This window comes from Xiphophorus maculatus, chromosome 4 (genome assembly GCF_002775205.1).
Source record: "Xiphophorus maculatus strain JP 163 A chromosome 4, X_maculatus-5.0-male, whole genome shotgun sequence".
Taxonomy (NCBI): Eukaryota; Metazoa; Chordata; class Actinopteri; order Cyprinodontiformes; family Poeciliidae; genus Xiphophorus; species Xiphophorus maculatus.
The window spans coordinates 13,856,165-13,880,206 of NC_036446.1; the positions used below are offsets into that span (position 1 = coordinate 13,856,165).

At 35.1% G+C, this 24,042-nt stretch overlaps 1 protein-coding gene across 4 annotated transcripts in view; it reads left to right on the forward strand.

Moving 5' to 3' along the window:
* Window positions 1-24,042, forward strand: part of csmd1 (CUB and Sushi multiple domains 1) — a 413,944-nt gene that overhangs the window by 289,960 nt on the left and 99,942 nt on the right. For all 4 annotated transcript variants that reach the window (XM_023332533.1, XM_023332535.1, XM_023332534.1 and 1 more), the window contains exons 22-29: window positions 236-451; window positions 1,321-1,509; window positions 4,904-5,073; window positions 13,128-13,284; window positions 14,718-14,909; window positions 21,382-21,508; window positions 21,948-22,159; window positions 23,809-24,000. In XM_023332533.1, coding sequence (XP_023188301.1) covers window positions 236-451; window positions 1,321-1,509; window positions 4,904-5,073; window positions 13,128-13,284; window positions 14,718-14,909; window positions 21,382-21,508; window positions 21,948-22,159; window positions 23,809-24,000 — 1,455 coding nt within the window. The remainder of the gene's footprint in view (window positions 1-235; window positions 452-1,320; window positions 1,510-4,903; window positions 5,074-13,127; window positions 13,285-14,717; window positions 14,910-21,381; window positions 21,509-21,947; window positions 22,160-23,808; window positions 24,001-24,042) is intronic.

The following is a 24,042-nucleotide window of genomic DNA, read 5'->3' on the forward strand; positions in this document are numbered from 1 at the left end:
ACTGTGCTTTGGAAATTACTGTTGTAATTTTTGTTATGTGAATGGTTAGAGAACATGTACCTGCTTACAAAATTGTAGACTAATGTACTACTCTTGTACATGAGGGTGCATGTAACCACCTTTGTTTCTGTTGTATTTCCTGTTTATTTGTATTAGTTAGATTCTCCTTGTCTAATTTTGCTTTCCTTTATTTATCTACCCATTCATTCACCCAATCTTCCACCCATTCATCCAGGGGTCCATCTGGTTTTCCATACTTTCCATCTAGAGGAGAACCATGACTACCTGTCCATCATTGAAGATGGCAACTTCCAGGCTCCGGTGGCTCGGCTCACCGGCTCAGTGCTTCCACCAAGCGTTAAAGCTGGACTCTACGGAAACTTCAGTGTGCAGCTGCGATTTATATCAGATTTCTCCATGAGTTACGAAGGATTTAATATTACTTTTTCAGGTACGAATGCAAGAAAAGCAGTAAAGAGTTGTTCACACTGACCCAGATTTATTTGAAATCAGTGAAAATGTTTCTTGATGTAGCAGTTCTATTTAACATGAAGAATTATATAAAACGTTTTATGAATTTTTTTTGTACTGTGCACATATTTGTTTGACATCAATTGAAATAGAATTAAGCCAAATACTGTTTAAATGATTTTAGTTCATCCAAGAAATTTGTTTCCAGCAGTAAAAGTGACAGACACCTCTGAAAAAATGACAAAAAAAGCTGTATATATATATATATATATATATATATATATATATATATATATATATATATATATATATATATATATATATATATATATATATAAATAATGTGTGTGTGTGTATGTCTGACCTGTGATGAAAAAAGCTGCAGATATACAGTAGAGATTATAGTAGACTCTTAACCAAGCTATATTATATATATTTAATGCTAATTCAACATTTGGCCTTTGTTATTAAACATGCAGTATACCCTAGAAAAGAAATGGTAAACCAAGGTTGCTGAAATGATTAAATTATTTGTTGGTTAGGTGAACATTTTTCCAGACACATCAGTAAAATTATAAAATACCTCTCTAAGTTTCTAAGTTTTTTTTTTTTTTTTAAATAGAAGAGGTCATTTCTGTTATGTAAAAAACAAGTATTTGGTGTTTGATTAAAATTGTCATCTTTGTTAAAACATTAGAAGAGTCTATTTTTATGACTGCTCCTCTTAACCAATGCAATCCATCAAATAAAGAGTTATTCAATTTTCTTGAAGCCTTAGTCAGGTTAAATATATTCAGCCCTATTCCATTCGCTCCTCAGTCATATTATCTTTCTTGCCTGCATGTACAGAGTACGACTTGGAGCCCTGTGAGGATCCCGGTGTGCCGGCATTCAGCAGGAGGATGGGATTTCGATTTGGAGTCGGCGACTCGCTTGCCTTCTCTTGTTTCCACGGCTACAGACTTGAGGGAGACAGTAAGATCACTTGTCTTGGAGGTGGCAGGAGAGTGTGGAGCAACACACTGCCACGGTGTATAGGTAAGTGAAGACAAAGTAGAGACAAAACACAGACTCATAATTTATTTGTGAAAGTTTTGCACAAATGCTGAGAGAACTTTTTAATAAAATGTTTCCTTCTTTTCATAGATGTATATAAATTAAATTCACAAGCATAAATATCATTTTCTCTTCAGTTTTTATAGCAGTGAAGTGATATGATCTTGTTTGATAGGTAGATGATGAGGTAAACATTTCAAATTGCCTTCTGTACTGCATGAATACGGAGGTAAAGTATCAGCATTTTCTGGGCTGTAAATTTGGCAGTATTTTACTGCGAACGCAGTGGTAATTTACTGTTATGTGACTGGTGAACTGTTGGTTTTATTTGCCAGGATTATTCTGTTAGCAGGTTGTAATTTGCTGGAATTTGATGGCTATCAGTGTTTCTCAGGATGCTGCTGGTAATTTATGAGAGTCTGGCTGAGGGCTGCTGGAAATTTCCAAGCCCCAGAGAGAGTGGACTGAAAATGCTATGATAGCATTATCTGTCAAGAGATCAGGTCTGACTAAGAGGAAGCGAAGTACCAGCAGCAGCTGGCAACAACACAGTGCTCATCTTTTGCTTTGTCCTTCTCCTTATTACTTTGCTGCTGTTTTGTCTTCTTCCTGTTCTCTGTATTTGGACAGTTTTCTGGTAGATAATTAGAATATTGGCTGTTTTAAGGGAGGAGTTAAATCTTAATTTTTTTAAAGATTTAACTTAATCTTAAAAGAAGATTAAGTTAAATCTTTTTTTATAATTTCTTGCAATTTCAAATAATATTTTTGTCTTCTTTCCATTTGAAGCGATTTCTCCTTTTGACTTTTACAAGCTTCTTTGCAGCAATCCTGCCTTTCCCCTTTTGCAGTCTTCTAATTCCCTCTATGTGGTTGTGATTTAACTTTAAAACTAATTTGAGAAACAAATGCCAGTAGAATCTGTAAATCTCCTACGTACCAACTATGTTCTTCCCTATAACAAAAGTGCTTTGTGTTTTATATTTATTTATATTAGGTTTTCTATATATTCTTCACCAACTGCTTTACTCTTAGGATTCTCATGATTTCCTTGTTTCAGTTGTTCTTCTTAAAGGTAACTGAAAACTCGCTAAACCTTTTCAATTTCCTGGTTTCCTCATTTACATAAGATAAATCTTTTTTTGCTGAAATGACCAGTTATTTAATTCATTAACTTTAATCAAAAGTTAATGAATCTTTTGATTAAAGTTAATCTAAAAGATAATTCTGTATAATTTCAACATTTTTAGCAAACCATTCTTGCCCTACTTTTACACACAGTTTTTCATTTAATTTCTGCATGACTTGTGTAGTTTTTTTATTAAATTATTTTTGGCACTTTACAAAAATCATATTTTTGTAATTATTTTGGATCTTACAATATGTATTTTAAATCTGGATTGTAAATTTTATTAATTAATTTCTTAATATGTCACAACTACAAACTATATTGTGTGATTATTGCAGTGTTTCTCAATTGCAGGGTCCGCTGCCCTGCATGTTTTAGGTGTTTCTCTGACTTGAATAAGTAGGTGATTAACAGGCTTCTGCAGTACTTGATTGCATGCAGAGGAGCTCATGCAGTCATTTGAATCTAGAGCAGAAAAGCATCTAAAATATTCAGGGCACTGGTTACTGAGGAAAGCAATTAAAAAACACTGGATTATTGTGTTGACCAATAGCCAAGCAAATAGTAGAATATCAGTATGAAGAGAAAATGGAAAGGTACCTGATTTCTACCATTTGTTTCAAATAAATCTGAAAAGTGTGGCTTGTATTTAGTGAACTTATATCCCTTAAAGCTGATTCTTTCAAGATTCTTTCTATTCTATTCTGTTCTATTCTATTCTATTCTATTCTATTCTATTCTATTCTATTATATTATATTATATTATATTATATTATATTATATGTGTTGAGTAATATTTAAATCTTTCCACTGATTTTCATGTTTGGATTTTCACTGGGCCATTGTAACACATGAATATGCTTTAATCTACAACATATGACAGATCTGTTGTATGTGTTGAGTTATTCTCTTGTTGAAAGGTGAACCTTCACCTTTCAACAAGGTGAAAGGTGAAGGTTTCACACAGCCCCAATTCTTTTGCAGCCTCTAACAGCGTTTGTCCTTATAAAGCTTGGGGCAGCTACAAAGGGGCTTTTTGTTGCTTTTTTTCACCATTAGCTTTCTTTTTGCCACCCTTCCATAAACATGAGATTTGTGAGGAGCACAGCCAATATTTTCCTTGTAAAAAGCTTCTCCCACCTGAGATGTATATCTTTGCAGTTCCAATAGAATTACCATGGAGCTGCTGCCCTGATTATTACTCACCTTTCCAGTCAGACTTGGTTGGTTTCCAATTATGCTAGCCTAGTAAAAACCAGCCTTGTGTTCTACATTTTGCTTTGTACAGAGAGTCTGGACCCTAAGCTACTGAGAAATGATAACTTGCTGGAGGCCTGGACTCTAGTAAAGATGTAATTTGTACCCAGTTGCTAACGTTTGGCCGTGACGACTGTAATGCACCGGTTTGACCCTATGAAGCTTACTGGAGACAATTGATAATTCAGTAGCGTGGCCAACTCGGTCTGAACAGCTACATTCATGTCCACTCTTGCCATTGCTAAAACTACAAGCAGACTGCAATTGTTAAACATCGCACAAAAATTTAAGTCATCATTCACAACTTCTCCTTTCACTGAGTACCTCAGTTTAAATTCTACTGGAGAAACCCAAGTCAGAGGGAGAATGTTGAGTTGGAAAGCAATGGCCAGGCTACGATTGTGTGATACTCTTTCAGTTTTTGGACGATTTATTTAGTGCTAGAACAACTTTTGTAAAGCTTAACCTTATTTTAAAATTCTTCACAATTTTACCCCTAATACGCCTGGTGTGTACATTAGTCTGATGCTGTTTATACATTTCTTTTCTCTAAGGACTTCACAGAACACCTTTATTAATACTGAGAAAAAAAAATGGCACACAGGTGGACTCTATGTACGCTGTCTGAAATCAATTGGTTGCACTAAATCTTATTTAGGGGTAGCTGAGTAATTGCATATACATTTTAAATTTGTAATTGTGCAAATGTAATTAGGCTGTGCCAATTTCTTTCCTCAATTAAAATTATGCATCAGTATGAGTTGGTAATCGCACAAAATACATTGAAGTTTGTTACTGGAACATATCCCGGGAACAGGTACAAGTACATTTTAAAGGCACTGTATCCTTGATATGCATTATACACTAATCATTCTTTTTAATGTGTAAGTGAGGTATACATGGACAATGATGGATAATTATACAGAATTGCTGCAATTTTTTATTTTTTTACCTACACTGTTTCCTCTTTGCTTTTCTCCCCTGCTGCAGCCGAGTGTGGAGCTTCCACGCTAGGACCAGAAGGTGTTCTACTCTCTCCAAATTTTCCCTCCAGCTACGATAACAACCATGAGTGCATCTACCGCATCACTACTGAAAAGGGCAAAGGAATCAGGCTGAAAGCTGAGAGCTTCTCTTTGCAAGATGGAGACTATCTAAAGGTATGCTTAGTCTTTCTCCCTCTCTCTCTGTTTGTTTCTTACAAACACCCAGACACGTGTGTCAGTATGAACTTCCCCCAGGTGGAAAATCCATAAATGTTTAATTTATTTAGGGATCTATGCCCACACATGCACACCCAAACGGTGAATGTGCAAGATTATATCATCCAGAGGTGTGTTCTTGCAGTATACTATGAAATATAACCTTTTTCCTATTCAGTTTATGCTTCAACATAACTGTTGTATGATTAGCTAGTGTAAAATTAAAGAATATTTTATATGGTGGTTGCCTAGTGTGCATGACATGATACTCAGACAAGCTAGGATAAATCAGACATTTTTGGCAGGTTGCAGACATCTATGCATTATGTAGTTGCCATCAGTAAAACTCTATTTTCTATAGTGCATTAATGAGCGTATTCCAGTCATGTGAACCTATGCTTGTAGGAACTGTGTAAAAACAAGGCTGGAAGTGAAACACATATTGCAGTAAGGGCTTTGAATTCCTAGATCAGTATTATATCTAAATTGTATTATCAAGGTTTGCTCTACCTTTTAAATTTATTGAATATTTGTGTGCAAAGCAATAAACATTCCTGCTGCGGGTTATTAACAATGTTCTCTATTAGTGTTGATAGTTGTGCTTCTGCAGAAGCTGAAAGGAAACAAATCAGCCTCCTATAACTCTTTGGAGAATTACAGCTGTATTTGAGTGCTGGCCTTGGCTTTTATACACTTTCATTTGTTTCAGCTTGTGGTATCTGTAAGTAAAACGAGAAACCATAACTCACAAGAATACCAAGCGAGCATATAAAAGGATCTTAAAGGTGTATTCACGATAAAACAAAAGTGTAACATGTCTCTGGATATAATCTCGGGAGGGCTGGGTGATAGGGGTAGTTAGATTTTCTGAAAATTATTTTAAAATATATGTGTGAGAGTATTTCTTACACTTAGATTCAAGTCATTTTAACAGCTGTTAAAGACTAACCTATCTATCATCAAAACCCTAGAGCTGACAGAGGGTTTACTTTCTTTCGCATATGATTGTGGTCTTACAGCCCAGTGTTTGCATCTCTGTTTACAAAGATGCAAACACTTTACTGTGTTTACATCTAAAATTAATTTCTGGTGACTGAACCATCTATACTTGTTATCAGACATCAAAATTGTTTGGTGTAATCATAGTGGTAATTACACCAAATAATGATTACACTTTATAATGATTATAATCATTATAAAGTGATGATAATCTCTTTTTCGACCACATTCTAAATGATCAAAACAAAACTAAAATGCACAAAATTACACTGATTCCAGCATGTCAAAATGTACTAAGCAAAACTAAAGACAAATTTTAAAAAGTTGCTTGCCAAAAATTCAGCATACCATGGTTGAACATCTTGTAATGTCCAACCATGTACCTCTACTACTCTAAAGCAGTCGAGTTACTACTTTAGCAGCAGTAACTCTGAGTAATTACTTTCTGGCATATTAACATTTGTTAATATGCTGCTTTCAAGGTCATATCACAGCACCGCACCTGTGTTGAGGTCTGAACTTTCATTGGGTTCTTGCAAGACATTAATTCTTTTGTTGTCACCTTTTCTGCTGTGCACTTTCTGGTCTACTTGGACTAATTTGTACGGTTAATATAGGTGTTTATGTTTTAAACCAGCAAACTGACAAACACCTTACTTTGTATTTGTGCTCTTACTTGGTAATAATCATGTAATGAAATACATTTTACTAACAACACCTAGCTGCCACTTTTCATCTTAAATTCCTAAATCCTGTAGAGTATACTACTTTTATGCAGCTTCTCTTCTCTAGGCTTGTTTATTGTACGACTGTTTGAAATATATTGTGTTTTGTACACTTCAAATAAATTTAGACCATTTTTTTTATCATATCTTAATATTTAAAACACCAAAATTTGAATAACAGTCCACTTTCTTTTGACTATAACTGTGTGTTTGTGTAATTGCATTTACTCACTTACATTTCCATTTTTTTTTTCTGATTCCGTCTTATGTTGTTTTTATTCACATTGTGTCTTAGCACAGTGAGTGAGGGCCTGGTAACTGGTATGTGGTTAGAGTTTATTGTTAGTCTTGGGTTGTACTTGCAGAGTTCTCCCTGACTTTTAGAGAGGCTTAATGTCATTGTGAAAGCTGAAGATGCTGAAGAGGGAAAGGTATAAAACAGAAATAAAAGTTCATAAAAATAAAAATTTCTTAGAGGAGAAGAAAGGGTGACACTGAGATTATTAACAGACATAAATAGGCCTAAATGTAACATCCATTACATAAATATTTAAAGAAAACCATGACAAAAAACATACAAGTCTTCTCTCCACATTTTTTCTACATGCCAAAATTCTCAGTTTATACTAACAACACTTAGCAGTCAGTTTGTACAAATAATTGCTGTAAAGGCACGGTGGATTTCTTTAAATGCATCTAGCATAAGTTAAAAAAGATTTAGATATTCAAAAGTCACATTAATGCAAGGGTGTACTTTTAGAATTGTCTAATGAAAAAACTATGCATATCGATACCTAATTTAATGAATCCTGTTTTAGTCATGTCATTCTTTACACATAATGCTAAAGTGTAACTTTTTTCCATAGTTGTAAAACAACTCTTTTTCTTTTGGTTGTTATGCAGGGTCATAAGTGAGCATCAGGAGAATTTGCCAAGCTTTCAATTTTGGTGGGATATTGCGTTTTTGAAGCTGTCTTACTGGATGTACAATGTATTGTTTTTTAATGCTTTTTGCTCTGGCTGGATGAAGATATGTTTATAGATTATGCAGCTGTCTTAAGATGCTGTCTACTCCTGTTGCCTACACATACATATTTCATGAATCAAGACAAACAGTCTGCAAAAAGCTGCCTCTTGAATTGTTAGCAGATTTCTCACTCTTACTCAAAAAATTTAGTATTTAGTGAGATGAATAAATCCATTTGTGATGGACGGAAAAAAATATACAAACTGCAGTGATTCTGTAAGATTGCAAAATTTAATGAGGACACATTTTTTCCTCTAGTTTAGTTAATTAGGGTAACAGATGAGTGCCAATAACTTTCTAATGTTCTAAATTTAACTCAACACCATAAATTGATTCTACATATACAGGACCTGAAATTTCTTGTTGCAATCTGCCTAGTTTGAGCCATGACACATCACCATTTCATACCTCTGCCCACTTACCTGTCCTATTGACACCTTTAATGAAGATCCCAAGAGCTCACAAAGAGCTGATGAGTGAATTGATTAGAATAAGTCTTACATCTTGTCAAGCAAATGTTAACAATTTCATCTTACCTAAACTTACTCATTACTTCTGTGACACCAGTTAGAGAACTTTCTAATACTATGAAAGATTTTGCAGAGCCAACACCATCCAACCTGGGCAATAACAGGGATTATTGTTGTTATGGACTATGTTGCTAAGTGTTGTCGTGAAACCAGTACTAAGGAACCATGACTCACCAACAACTCAAGTAAAATATGACCTACCTGTAATATTTTTATGTAATTCTAGGAGTTTGAAAAAGGTAGTACTTAATCGATCTTATTACTTTTCTGACACAATACAGTATTTATTCTTAGTTTTTGTTGTAATTTGAAAAGTTGTTCCTTTTAACTGGTTCACATCTTATCTTTCTGTTTGAAAGGTAAGTTCTGTGTTAAATAGCCGATATGTGATTCAATCACCGTTTTATGTGGAGTCCCTCCAGATTCTATTTTTTGGACAGTCCTGTTTCTGATTTACACACAGTCTCCGTCAAACTTAAAAGCAGGTTTAATAACATATCTTACCATATTTATCTGTTTCTTTATTTAGTGGAATTTGGGTTGTAAAAAGGGTGGTGACAAATTAATTCTTTACTTGAGAAATATTCCTAAAGGTTTAGGAATGCACTAGACATGCACTAGAGATGACCGTCCATACTTTTATTCCTTCTTGTTTAGATCATCACAACTACCTTTTTACCTGTCTTAACAAAAAGCTTAATAAAAAGTTAACTTCATAGTCTTTCTAAATGGCATAACAATCTGCATAAGGATGACTAACTGAACAGACAAAAGACATCCTTGACTTTTGTATGAGAGTTTCATCTTTGGGTACTTTTAGAGTTCACTTCAAAATATTGCTGTTAACCTTCACGACTTTGCAAAGTCAAGTTCCTAATTACATTTTTGGCTTGTTAAGAAACTAAACATCAGTTGAGAACTTCAGGTCAGGTAACCAGAGAATGCTGATTATTTCTTAGAAGTGTTTTAAAGCATCTGGAGATAGCTCCTTTAAAACAGCCACATGCGAATAATGGAATGCCTTTGTCTTATTTTTGCGTTGTATTGACAATTTTTATTCAAAAAGTGTTCTTGTTAGAATTGTAAAAAGTACTTTTATTCTGTGTGCCGCTTTTGATTTTCATCATCATTTAATTTTTATCTTTTTGCTATTGTTATATTCTATTCTAAAAAGCTTGTTATATTCCATTGTGAAGAACTTGGTGATAAGTGAAAAGTGTATTAATAAAGTTTGACTGGTTAGATTGTGCGGAAAATGAATCTTTTTTTTTAGCTTTTTTTGCAAGTTTTCGATCTTTATGAGCATGTAATAGGAACAAACAAGTGTTAAAAAGATATATGCCTTGATCTATATTTTAACAAATAGAAATCTTATTAGCTTTGAAAAAAAATTTCATCCAGTGGAATTGTGAAATTAAATTATATTCACTAAGATTTAGTTTTTGTTATTTACCAGAAAATATATGATGTTTTTACTTTACTGGAAAATGACAGTTTAAAATAAAAAGAGGGAAATCTTTATTTAGGCTAGCAATTAGCTTGGTGATCCTGAGGCTAGCAGTAATGCAGCTAACTCCCATCATCTCCGGTGAAAACGCTGAACACAGATCATTTGTTTGACAGCTCCAGCCAGCTTATGGCAAAAACCTCCTTGAGCATATGAACCAGCTCATTAATTCTTCTTGCTATTGGCTAAGGTTTTAGCCTGACACTGTGAAAGAAATCGCTTATCCAGCTGAATTTAACCTAAAATGTCAACTAATACAATACTTGACCACATTAACTTGAATTTACTTGACCTCTGCAGAAAAATAAAAAGATAAGTTGAATGGAAAAAAACAAAACAAGGATGTGGAGGAATTGTTACGAAAATAGCGGTGGCAGGAGAACATGCGAGGGGGGAGTCAGACAGACAGAGAGAGGAGGGGTGGCAGATGGTGACATGTTGATTTATGAGCTGCAGGGCTTTTCATTAACCATACTGAGTTTTACTGAAACAGGGGGAAGAAGAGAGAGAGCAACAGAGGAAAGCAAAATACAAAAATTGGGCAGGCACTGAGAGGAAACCTGAAGGAGAGGAACGTGTAAGGGAAAATGAAATTTAGCAGAGTAAGGCTACAGATACTGTCATACCATTTCATACTGTCCTCCTCCATATTTGTGCTTTCCATCACAGCCGCATACTCAAACAGGCTGTATCTACATGCAGCGTTGTCTCCTCTGACTGGCAGCACTTGTAAAGATAGAACACTACATCACCTTTGCCCATTTCCTTGGCATTCCTGCCACCTGCAGACCCGTCACCATCCATCTGTGAAAATGTCACAGGCTGCCAAATATAAGCTTGAGCAGTTCAAGCACGAACAATTCACCTTTTCTTTAACAGCTTTGATATGGTAATAAACAGTGTTGCACAATGAAATACTTAAAGCGTTAACATTTCCACTAAAAGTTTCAAAACTAATCCCCCCAGTACATCCAACATCATTTGCCAGAAAATCACCATTTTAATCGCTGAGTGTTGATTTCAGAACTTAAATTTCCAAAAACATTCCTGATATTAATAGTCATTATTCCTTTGTCCATTAAAGACATTTTTAAAGACAAAATAGAATATGTTCCTAAAAACATAATAGATTTGTTAACAATGAAAATACACATTATTTTTTTTAAAAATGGCCTCTCAAACACTTCTTAGCAGTGTGTAGACTGTTACAGCTTCACTCTCTGGATCTTCTTGTTTTGCAGTGATATTTGTCTCCAGCTGGTGTGTTATTTCTGTTTTTATTTTTGCGATATGACAGCTGTGTGGTTAAATTCTAATCAATTGGACATATGGGTTTAGATTGTGGGGGGGAAAGTGAAGCAGTAAAAAATTGGTGATTTCATATTGTGTAGAAATGAAGTTGATATACAACTTCATTGTAACAGTATACAAAGAGTACCAGTATACTGTTGGCAAAGCCATGGTATGTTATTTTGATGCAGGAATTACATTTATTATCCTCTTTCTGATATAAACAGTAATGTACAACTTCACAAAACTTTACACACTGATTTGAACTATGGATTTTAGAAATGATTTTCACAAAAACAAGAAACCAAAAAAAATAATAATACAAATAGAAAAGAAAATCACTTTTTAGTACAGCTGTCGAGGTCTTCCAGTTTAATACTCAAGTGTACTCTGTAGGGTTTCCACAGATACTGGACAGGAATTAAACTCTAAAGGTTTGCAGTGAGCACAATAAATGCAGAGCACTGTCATATGCTGGTTTTCATTAGGTCTTATGGCATGGGAGAGTTTCACAGAGTGTGTCAGAAGAAAGTGCCTGAGGGGATATACAAACCTGTCTGTTAGATGCCAGATGCTGCGTCGTAGTATGTGGCATTAGTAGCCCTGGAGGTTTGCACAGTGTGACTTATCAAAGCCTGGTGTTTGTGCTCAAGGGAAGTATCAGTATGGCAGGTCAGCAGTTTTTATTTTTTTATTTGGGGATTGGCAACATATAGCGAGGAAACTTTGTAAAACGACTAGAATCTGAATCATGAATAAAATTCCATGTTACTGTTTTCATGTGAAAGTTGTAACAATGTAAGCTTCATTGGTTTGAAACCCTTTGGATAATTTACATAGTGTCCATTCTGAAGAAGCTTGTTGGTCAAATAAGTCTACGCAAACTAAAACATTTCCATGGTGCTTATTAATTCTTATTAAGTAGCTGTTTTCTGCAAGAACACCACTTACTATTGATGGAGTTTTTAAAACAACTTCAAAAATAATGAAGAAATAATTACAAAGACCCTAACAAACATTGCTCACACTAGACCTTATAATGTTAAGCATTTTACAAATTAACAGTAATCATGTGATTGGTTTTAATATAATTTACAAATGTTAATAACATAAGTCAAATAAATTAATATATGACTCGCATCTTTATACTTTTTATTTAAGAAATTACATTTATAGCAAAATAATAATTGCATGGATTAGAATTGCTGAGCCTTGAACTTTCAAAAGTCTGAATTTGTTCCTTATGCCTAAATTCTTTTATTATTTGGTAGGTATGCAGCAAAAATTACCCCCCTGTCAAAGACTAATGTGAAAGGCATGTAATCCAACTCCTTATGTTGTCAGTCATGCATTAAAATGCTGGTCAGGTACTTTGTTCTGCTTTAATTCTTTTGTTATGTCAAAGCTGGATGCTATAAATACCACAACTTGAGTCTAGAGAGAGCAAAGCTTTGTTCTCTTTTAAGGAGGTTATGAGGTGTTCTGATGAGCTCAAATATATGGAGGTAAATAAGTTGGTAAACAGACAATCTTAGACATTCTCTAAAAAGGCACTTTATGCTGTGAAAGTTATTATTTTTGAAATTTCCATGAAATTTCAGTACCTTTGTTTCAAGCCAAGACTGATTTTATATCCTGTGGTTAAAGAAAAAGGTCACAAGAAAATCTTTTGTCCAAAACCACAGGTCTGTTAGAGATATAGCACTGTTATAACTGCTAATAAACATTACTTAAAAACTAGTTATTGATTGACATGTTTAGACTTGTGTAAGGTATTTCAGTTATCTTTTACTCTACTTATTTTCACTGCAGTAAACAAACAACTGTCTGGTAGATTTAACATGTAGTGTGCTCTGATGCAAAGCTAAGCAAAATGACTCAAACTCATGTTTTATTAATGTGGCTCAACACTGTTACTGTGTTTTGATTGACAGGTGTATGATGGAGAGAATACTACATCCCGTCTTCTTGGCAACTTTACACTTGATGGAATGATGGGTCGTGTTGTCAACAGTACGTCCAATCACTTATGGCTGGAGTTCAACAGCAATGCCTCTGGAACGGATCAGGGCTTTCGCCTTACTTACACAAGTGAGTTAATTCCATGCTCTAGTGATATTTTTTATAAATTAGGGAAAGCGCTATAATTTTTTTAATTGATGAAACAAAAATAGATTATGATTGTTTTTCACATAAACAATTTTTACATTTTAATTTATCCACAAAAAGACCTTTTCCTAAGCTCTTATGGGCAAATTTTTGCGACTACAACCTTTTTTATTGAAATTCAGAATGATAAGGTTGTTATGTTACCCTCTTCCTTGATCCTGGATATCTTTTGTGTATCAGTCAGGTGAATTTCAGTGCTACTATATGTTGCTGAGTAGACCTGGTCACATGCCCTACACGGTAATTTGAGAACATTACATAGTTTTTCCTTTAATATAACAAGTAAACTGAGGAAAACGGTTGGTTTCCCGCTCTATTTCAGTTTTCTAATTTAACAGGCATTGAAAAAGGAAATTAGGACATAAATGCTTTAAACAGGCTCTCATTCTGGCTCACAAACACACACCTACACACATTCATTTAAATGGCTTTAAAGAGAACCTGTTAAAAACTTCAGAGCAGCCGTTGTATAAGTCAAAGAGGCTATTAAAGGAGCATTTATCTGCGAGTCATTTAAAGAAGGTGAGAATGACACATCTGGAGTGGTAGAGCAGCTGAACGAGTGAGACAAACAAATGAGGGTAAATGGGATATGGATATTATAGGTGCTCTGTAAGTCAGTAAAACCATTAAACTACCCTCAATCTGTAAGACATTATACTAAAAAAGGTGACATGTTCTTCAGAGTTTTTGCTTTTAACAGAGGAGATGGAGCATATATAAGAGTGATTGATAGATTAGGGTTAAAACATACAAAAAGAGAGAGAAACAAGAAGGTTCATGAATGTCCAATGTTAAAGGATGTTTTAATGTAGCAATAAGAAATGACAGAGCATCTATACGAGACAATAACAAGAAAGGTTAACAGAAGTGAAATGCATCTGTTTAACGGATAAAGGAACAGATTGACATTTACAGACATCCTGCTCAAGCTCATGTAAATTTAAAGTAAAAGTTTCTTGTTGTGTAATAGTTTCCATTGAGGAGTTGTTTGAATCATTGCTTATTTGCATAACAAAATCTTAAGAAATCTAGTTTTCATTAATATCTTAGGCATTTTAGCTCAAAAAATAATCTCGATCTTTGTGAGTTAGTAGTTCAGATGGGTGTGTACACTTTTGAGTACATTTAAACTTTGAAATGTTAAAAATGGTCATATAAGTGGAATACCATAAAATTTTTAAGCACTTTTAATACTTCTGTTTCTCTCGAAAAATTTATGGTATTTAACAACAGATCAGTTGTTTTTTGATGATATTTGTGGCTGAAACAGAAATAGCAGATGAAAATATAAACACTATGTGTGTGTCACTTCTCCCTCTTGTGTCTCTTTGTATATATGTTTTTTTTTTTAGGTTTTGATCTGGTTCGGTGTGAGGAGCCTGGAGTTCCCAGTTATGGGTATAAAATCCAGGACGATGGGCATTATGCCAATACATTCGTCCTGTACTCCTGCAACCCTGGGTATACCCTACATGGCAGCAGTACGCTAACCTGTCTGAGTGGTGATAGGCGTGTCTGGGACAAACCACTTCCTTCCTGTATTGGTTAGTATGCAAGCAAACATGTAGATATCATTGGATAAATAATTCAGTGCAACAAAAGTTTAATTTTTATCCTCTGGGCAGTTTTTGTGTAGTTTAACAATAAATTAAGCAAGGAAGAGTGACAGTAACTAGATTCAGTTTGTAGGCTGCAACACAATGACTCAAAGACATTGAGTAGGCAAATATGTGAGTCAACACAGGCAAATACTTTGCAAAGAGCTTATGGGGACTGATTCAGCACTGTGGCAAATATTTGTAATGGTACTACTACAAGTCCTTTGCATAAAAATTGGTCTCTCTGCTTCATCGGTAAACACAAGGTTATCTGTTTTTTGACAATAAATATTCCAACAGTCAACATTAGGTCCTCTGTTGATGATATAAAGTTAGCTCTCTTCCAAAGAAATGTCTGACAGTGTCATTGTATGGTGATGTTATTCTCAAGTGAAAACAAAATAATCTGACATCCAGAAAAAAATCCACAATGTAAAAATAAAAATATAATTTGCATGCAGTCTACTAAACATGACTTGATATTTGTTCATGAAATCCTTGTTGGCAATTAGACTTTTCTAGAAAAGTGTCTTGTAAAAGTTTTTAAACTTGTTGAATTATTTCATATTTTGTGTTATACAGTCACAAATTTTTCATTGTGAGTTTTTTTAAATGCTGGTTTTGAATATGATGACCCAACACCAAGTAGAGCATAATTATAAAGTGGTAAGAAAATGGACACATGGCCGTCAATTTCTTTTATGAAGTTCTTATTACTGGAGTTTGGATATTGCAAGGGTCTCAAACTCCAGTCCCCAAGGGCTGCTATCCTGCAGTTTTTAGATGTGCCACAGGTACAAAACACTGGAATGAAATGGCTTAATTACCTCCTCCTTGTGTAGAATGGCTTAATTACCTCCTCCTTGTGAGAACTTGTATAGTTCTCCCAGCCTTGCTAACGACCTAATTGTTCTATTCAGGTGTGGTGCAGCAGAGGCACATCTAAAAGTTGCAGGACAGCGGCCCTCGAGGACTGGAGTTTGAGAAACCTGAATTATACAGTATATTCAGCTCCTCTGAGTGAATACATTGAGAACCACCATAATACCGACAAGTCATTCAAGGTTTTACTCTTCAAATTTTACTCGTATAGTTATTTTACTCATTGCTATTTATTCTTTGTATATATAAAAAAAGCTCCAGATAGCATGATTCTGTCATGGTCAGCTTTTTACAGCAGAGATGATATTTTAAGAGTATTGTGCAATTTTAGCTAAAATACTATTTTGCATGTAGGTCAGAAAGTAACATTCTGGGCTCATCTGGCTGTAACTTAAATGTCTCCAATATGGGTTATGGTAAACTGCAGACAGAGATCTGCAGTTCTGATTAATTTAAATAAGACAGTTCTGTCTCCAACATTTAACCTGTAGAACATAATGTGAAAGTAAACTAAGAGTCAATTTCAACTGAATTTGGATTCAGTATCTCTAAAAAATGTAACTTTTCACAAAATAATTTTAAAAAAAGTTATATTGTGCTTCTAAATGTAAATCCATGTTGTTTAGTCAAAGTTGCTTGTTCTTGGTTATTACAAACAAGCTTTAAACTAAGTTAATAGTTAAGACTGCACAAACAGAATGTAAAAAAATTCTACAGGTAGATTATATAGGTTTAGTTGGTAATTGAAACAGTCTACGGACTTAGCATGACAAAGTAAACATAAACATGGAAAGGTATTTGAAGTTTTGCAGAATATCCAGTTAGATCCCATATCACTGACTAATTGCCAGGAGTGTCTGACCAGCATTTGGTAAGTTGAATTGCTCCATTGTTTCTAACAGAATTTTAAGTCCCTTAAGTAATGTACTAGTAAAAATGTATGTCTGCTTTGTCCAGAAATACTTTTACTTTTTGTATTTTGTAGAAAAACAATTTTCTGGAAGAATGTCTGCCATACCTGATAGATGCAGGAGCATTGCACATATTGAAAACCAAACTTTGTAACAATAGGCCTGTGCTTTATGGGGTGGGACCCAGCCTGATACAGTTGCTAATGGCAACAAGAAGAATGTGCATCTGTTTATGAGTGGAGTGAATTGAATGCATTTGGATGACAATAGATTTTGGCTTTTTATGGAATTTGATTAAAACTGTTTTCCTCAGTCAGTTATCATTAATTTCAGGTGCTTTATCCCTGCCTTACTTTAGCTAATCCAACAACCAATACTTAATGGCTTAACCTGGGATAATCTATTGCCTTAGCGCCCACTCCATTGTTCTTTCTATTTGTTTTGCCTCCTGTCTGACTGTTTCCATCTATGTCTGCCTTATTGTCTCCCACATCTGAGCATATTAGCATAGAGATCATGAAATGGTCTTGCCCCGGGCTTTTGCTCTGCTGTCTCTCTCTTTTTATCGCCTACATGTAGTCAACAGAATGTTTCTTTTACCTCTGTTGGCCTCTTTTCTGCCATGGTTGTTTGCCCCTGTTTATAGCTCATCTGATGTTTTCTACAGACCGGTCAGGTATAACACCATGACCATTTTCAAGTGAAGATTTCATTGATATTGAGTGATTGCTAGATGTCTGGGTCAGAGAATCTCCAATATTTTTTGGCCTATAAGGTGTTTGTGATCTGCAGTGGTTCACACCAACAAACAAACAAGCTCTGCTGTAGCTCACATTGCTGAAGAAGTTAATCTAGATGGGACTGCACAGCTGCTGACCAATTAGTGTGAACATGTCCACCACCAAAAGTGACAAAATTGATCAACTGGGCTACAGAACTGGATCATGGAATAAAATCTTTTCATGAAAACTGTATTTTCTGATGGGTGGTCTCTATTTCAGCAGGATAATTCCACAAAGTTCAGAATATAAGGAAAAATAGTTCAGAAATCTTTTGAAGAGCATAACAGAGTACGAGCTATTGACTTTAACTCCAAACTCAGATCTTGGTTCAGTTGAGCATCTGTAGGAAGTTATCTTGTCAATGGAGGCCCCACCTCACAACTCACAGGACTTAGAAGGTCTGGTGCCAATATCTGGTACCAAAACACACTTTCAGGGTTTTCATTAAGTCAGTGCTTCAAAGTGTTAGGGCACTTTTGACAGCCAAAGAGGGATCTACAGACACCAGCAGATGTCTGGTGTTTGTAGATCCATGTGGATGTGGTCACTAACTCTTTTCAAATTTGATGTTTTATTACTGGACCAGGCTTAGAAAAGAGTCATCATCTATAGATAGCTGTACTTTTCTGTTTTATACCAGTTTTATATGATAACTATCTTTCTTGTTGTGATTTGTCTTAATCAAAGGTGACTAAGAATAATATATCAGAGTGAAATTATTCTATTCAGTGTTTTTTTGTGTGTGTCCTTGTTTTGATTTTCACATTTGACTGTGTATCTATTTACATCCTGTCCAAGGTAATGCAAAGAAAGTAGGTTGTCATGGTATTGTAGGTCGTAGGGTAGTAAGATGCAAGTACACAGAACACACATACATAAAGCCTGCTCTGTACTAAACGGTTTTCTTATCAGCAGGGATCTGCTGGCTCAATGAGCCACCGAGGATTTTGTGTACAATATCTATGATTTTGAATCTGCCTGCAGCCTTCCAGTATTTTCCCCTTTGCCTTTAGACTAAAAATAACCAAAGAATAAGATAAGACTCATGTCTCACTTGTGCTTGAAGCAGCATTTTTTCCCCTGACTTGTAAACAATATGGAATAATTCTTATGGGACAACAGGCCTCAAAATTTTTCACTAACCTTGAAATACAAAACCAAGGTGGATCTAATGAATTAAGCATTTAAAAAAAAAACATTTGATTACCATGTAACCCAACCTTCACACCTTACATTTATTTCCAGGAAAATAGTAAAGCATATCTCTTTAGATACGAGACCGCTTAACTTCCTGGACCTGAAGTGTTAGATTTTGACACACCGCTCACTTAATGGAAGATGACCTAAACTTATTAACATACACTCACTGGCTACTTTGTTTTGGTTTTACCTCGTTAGCAAAATGATGCTCCCCATTTTGCTTTCAGAACTGCCTGAGCAGTTTGTATATTATGCAATTCTCCTGAGGCTCGTTTGTCAGATTAAAAGTACCTTTTGAAAATTGACAATATTTAAGCAGGTGTTAATCATACTTTTCATTAAGCCCACATTTCTGATTTTAAAGATAGTATTTTTATTGGTGTGATGTTATATTCTAATTTTAAAGGTCATATTATTGTTAACTGTGAACAGAATATCATAATTAACAGAAATAAAGACATAATTAATGTGTTTCACTTAGTGATAGAGTTCCTCAAATAAATTAACTTTTCTATAATATTCTAATTTATTGAATAGGTCTGTAAATTCAAGAAGGCATTGGAAACATTTCTCTGAGATTTTGGTCCCTATTGGTATGATGACATCATTCAATTGCTGCATATATTTCAGTTGCACATCAGGGATGTGAATCTGTTGTTCCATCAACTCACAAAGATAATAAGTTGGATTGAGATCTGGTGACTAGTGATGGGTAAATGAGGCGTCAGGAAGTGTTTCGACTCATAGCAAAACTGTTTTCATACTGTGTCGATACTGCGTCACTGAATACTGACACCTGCTGGACATTAAAAATCCCTACAGGCAACATAATTGACAGACTGATTTAATGACCTAGTCTATACAATAAGATTTAAGTCATTGTATTTTATTGTATATTGTATTATGTCATATCTTCAGTTAAATTCAAAATATATTTGATATTCTTCGATACAGTCAATAAATATTGTGAACATGTACCAAGTGATGAAAATTTAAGTGACCGTGTTTGGAATAAGGATGCTTGTGGACTGTTTTTTTTTGTTGTTTTTTTCCCCCACAAATTTTCACAAAAAAAAAGTTTTTCCAACATTTTGAAATTTAGTCTGTTACGCTTTTTTGACACAACTTCTCCTGCTGTAGAAAAAAATTAAGTAAACCATACATTTATGTGAAATAATTTATAAAAAGCAACTGAGTAATCTGTCGAATGGCTGTATACCTGAGTTTATCCTAGGTGTATCTGGGACTTCATTCTGATGCCTGGCCCTATAATGCCTCAGCATTGAGGAGGTGAATTTATTTAAATAAGACAGTTCTGTCAAACATATGCAACACTTAACTTGCAGAACATAATGTGAAAGTAAACTAAGAGTCAATTTCAGCTGAATTTGGATTCAGATAAACCAAGCAGAAACTGAAAAGAACCAGATGAAACAACAACCAAATGATAATCAATACCTTATTTTCTGATGTAAGATCAAAATGGTCCCAAACTACGAAACCTTTCGTTTGCCTTGAGGCTCCATAGTTGACACTGTACCGTAAAAGATCAAGAATTATTTTTGGCAAATGCATCCCGTTGACAGATTCGCTTCCTTGTAAACGCAATTTGACGCACCAGTGTCATTTCGAAACAGTTCCTGTATCAGTCACATGACTTGCTGAAAGCAACACCGACACGGGGTTTTGTCTAAGGGCTTGACGCATGCGCCGACGCATCGGTGTTGCCAGACCCATCACTACTGGTGACTGTGGAAGCCTATTTAGGACAGTCAACTCATCATCATATTTAATAAACCAGTTTGAGAGAAAATGATCTCTGTGACATGTGTATTCATCTTTAAAAGATGAATAGCCTGTTCTCGGTAAGGGATGGACATAATCAACAAAAGTAATAAAAGGACCAAAATATGTCAAGAGAACACACAATGCCAACACCACCACCAACCAGAATACAGTAGCTAGTGTCAGGATGGATCCATGCTGTGGATTCATGATGTTTACGCTGAATTCAGACCTTACCATCTGAATGACAAAACTGAAATTTAGATTCATTGAACCAGGCAACATTTTAGCAACCTGTTAATGACCAATTTTGGCCTCAATTTTCTGTTTTGGGGCTGACAAGAGTGGCCTCACTATGGTTTTGTACGACTTCTCAGAGGTAGCGTTAGACATACTTGGGCTGTAACAGTTGGTTTCTTGAGCTACTGTTGTCTTTCTCTCAACTCAAGCCAGTCTGCAAGGAATTTTTTTCCACATAACCACTCTTAACTGGATATTTCTTGATTTTGGACCATTCTCTGTAAACTTTTCAAGATGGTTGCACAAGAAACTCTCAGTGGATCAGCAGTCTCTGAAACTACTCAAACCAGACCAAAGTTAATCTTCTTTTCATTCTGATGTTCATTTTTATCCTTAGAAATTGTCTTCACTGTATCCAGATGCCTACATTTTTCTGCTAAATGAGTTGCTAGCATGTGATGGGCTTATTTGCTATTTGTGTTTGCAAATTTTCTGGCAAATGGCAAATACACATATATTTGACACAGTTGTATATTTCTGTTATTAAAGTATTGTTTATCTTCTTTACTTTAGAAATTTCTAACTCAAAAATAATCTTTCTTTGTGCTGTTCTTGTAGCGGAGTGTGGAGGTCACATAACTGGAGCAGTGTCGGGACGGATTCTTTCCCCTGGATACCCGGCTCCATATGACAACAACCTCCACTGTACCTGGACTATAGAGGCAGACACAGGCAAGACTATCAGGTGATTATAAAGCAGTTGTGTATTCTGTGTCACACTCATGCAACATGCACAATTTATACTGAAATTGAGGAAACTTGAAATAAATAAATAAAAAAGAACGAGTGCTGAAGAATGTAAGCAAGTGTGCTAACTGTTGGGTTTCTTGATTCTGCCTTCTGGCTGTTCACAGCCAGCCAGTCAGTAGGGGTAATAGTAGTAAGCTAAAAGGGTAAACACTAAGAAGATTGTCAGTAATTTTTATCTTCAGTAATAAGAATTGTTTTTACTTTCAAAGCCACTGCTGTGTTTAAGAGTGCTCTTCATTTTTTGTTATGCCACCATTGCATTTTTCAACACATTATGGTAGCTGCTGACAGGTATGCGTACTCACATGCTATGAGTGTGTCTCTTGTTCATTTCATTTTTGTTAAAATAATTTTTCCTCTGTGTGTTTTTTCAGCCTCCACTTCATTGTCTTTGACACTGAGGTTGGCCATGATATTTTGAGAGTTTGGGATGGTCCATCTGGCTCTTCAGACGGTGGGATCCTGTTGAAAGAATGGTCTGGCCCAGCCTTGCCTGAAGATAGCCACTCGACTTTCAACATCCTTACTCTACAGTTTGATGCTGATTATTTTATCAGCAAACAAGGATTTTCTATACAGTTCTCTAGTAAGAAACTTAAATTTAAGTTGGACTCATCAAAAATATGGCCTTGAATTAAACTGAAAATGTATCATGGCCTCATGAAATCACTGGAGTTTACCATCTACTGTAATTTATGACCTATATCTCTTCTCTATAAAGAAAAACCAATTACTGACTTAGCAATTTCATTACCTAATTAGCAAACTCAAGCAGCTTTAGGTTATCTTACAAACCCAATTTACATTAGAAATATAATAGTTAATATAGCACTAATACAATATATAATAGGATTTCTGGAAAACCTCCAGTTAGAGAACCAAATGAGACATTTAATGCATCACCAGGAGACCCAGGCATGTTAAGTAGACTACTGAGGGGAGCCTCCTGAGACCTATGGTTCAATTTTGGATATAACACATCCTCCTTAAAGCAGACTATGCTTTCAAATAAAGGAACTACAAGATTTGTTTTAATATTATGTAGAGTCTTATAGTGAATCTGAAACTTACCAGGTTTGGCATATATATACTATATATACAGTATATATACATACACAACTCCTGTACTCTCACATACATTTTCATTGGCCAGTACAACTTTGCTTACTCTTTGTAAGCCTCTGTGTCATTTATTGTGAACAGTACTCGGATGCACAAGGCTGTCATTTGTAAAACACAGCATGAATATTTACACTCAGTACGTTTTATCTCTTGTTCTCCTCTGCATTCCCCCATCCACCCCAAATTTATAACAATAAATATTTACACACCCTGACATGGTAATCAAAGGACTGCTATTCCATTACTATGGTAATGATTCCTTATATTTACCTCCATGTTGATTTAGTAAAGCATTGCACTTATTTAAATAGGCAAAGGTTTTTGGATTCAATTAATATTACAACCGACCTTCCCTACAGTTTTATCCTGTCTTGTCTTCTGTATACTACGATCATTAAACTGACGAAAGAAGTAAACTAGTACAGCTTGGACATATATTTTAAGATTTATTAAATAATTTTGAAGATGTAGGTTTGAATAAAACACTAACAAGTGACTATTTGTGATGGTGGATTGATATTGTTTTTTGTAATGGAGGATCCATCTATCAATCCATGCTATTTTACTTGGTAGATCTTCAAAAAATCTAGCCTATGATAATACTACAATGTTACGTAATACACTCTCTGGCATTTGCCCCAAAAGTCTAATTCTTTTTAAAGCTTTGCATAAAATGCCGTTTGACTGATATTTAGCAAATGATTGTAATTATAGACAACAGGGTAAGTAACTTATTGAAGGATGCGGTGCAGGTGTGTTTTTTTTGAGAGAAGAACATAGTTATTGGTAGTTGTTGTCGCTTTTTTTCTCTTCTGGGCAAAATAATTCTTATAAACCGACATGCCACCATCGATTATGTTAAATCTGGCAAGCTGTTTTACGTACGTGTACATATTACCCGCAAAGTTATTGACACACAGGTAGAGAAGAAGCGGAGAGACTGTTCAGCCAATCAGAATGCAGAACACAATGCACAATGCAAATCCGCGAAGCAGCAAGACCACGAAAGGTGAACCGCGATATAGCAAGGGTTCACTGTAATTCAGTAAAATTTGATGAGAATATGCCAGTTACCAATATTTCTTCTTCTTTTTTTTTCTTTTTACTTTGCAGCCACAACAGCAACATCCTGCAATGACCCCGGTATCCCTGTAAACGGTTCTCGATATGGAGACAGTAAAGAGCCTGGTGACAGCATGACCTTCCAGTGTGACCCAGGCTATCAGCTGCAAGGCCAAAACACCATCACATGTGTACGAATGGATAACAGGTTCTATTGGCAGCCGGATCCACCAACCTGTATGGGTAAGTGTAAAGCATACTGCAGATTATTACCCTAATTGCCAA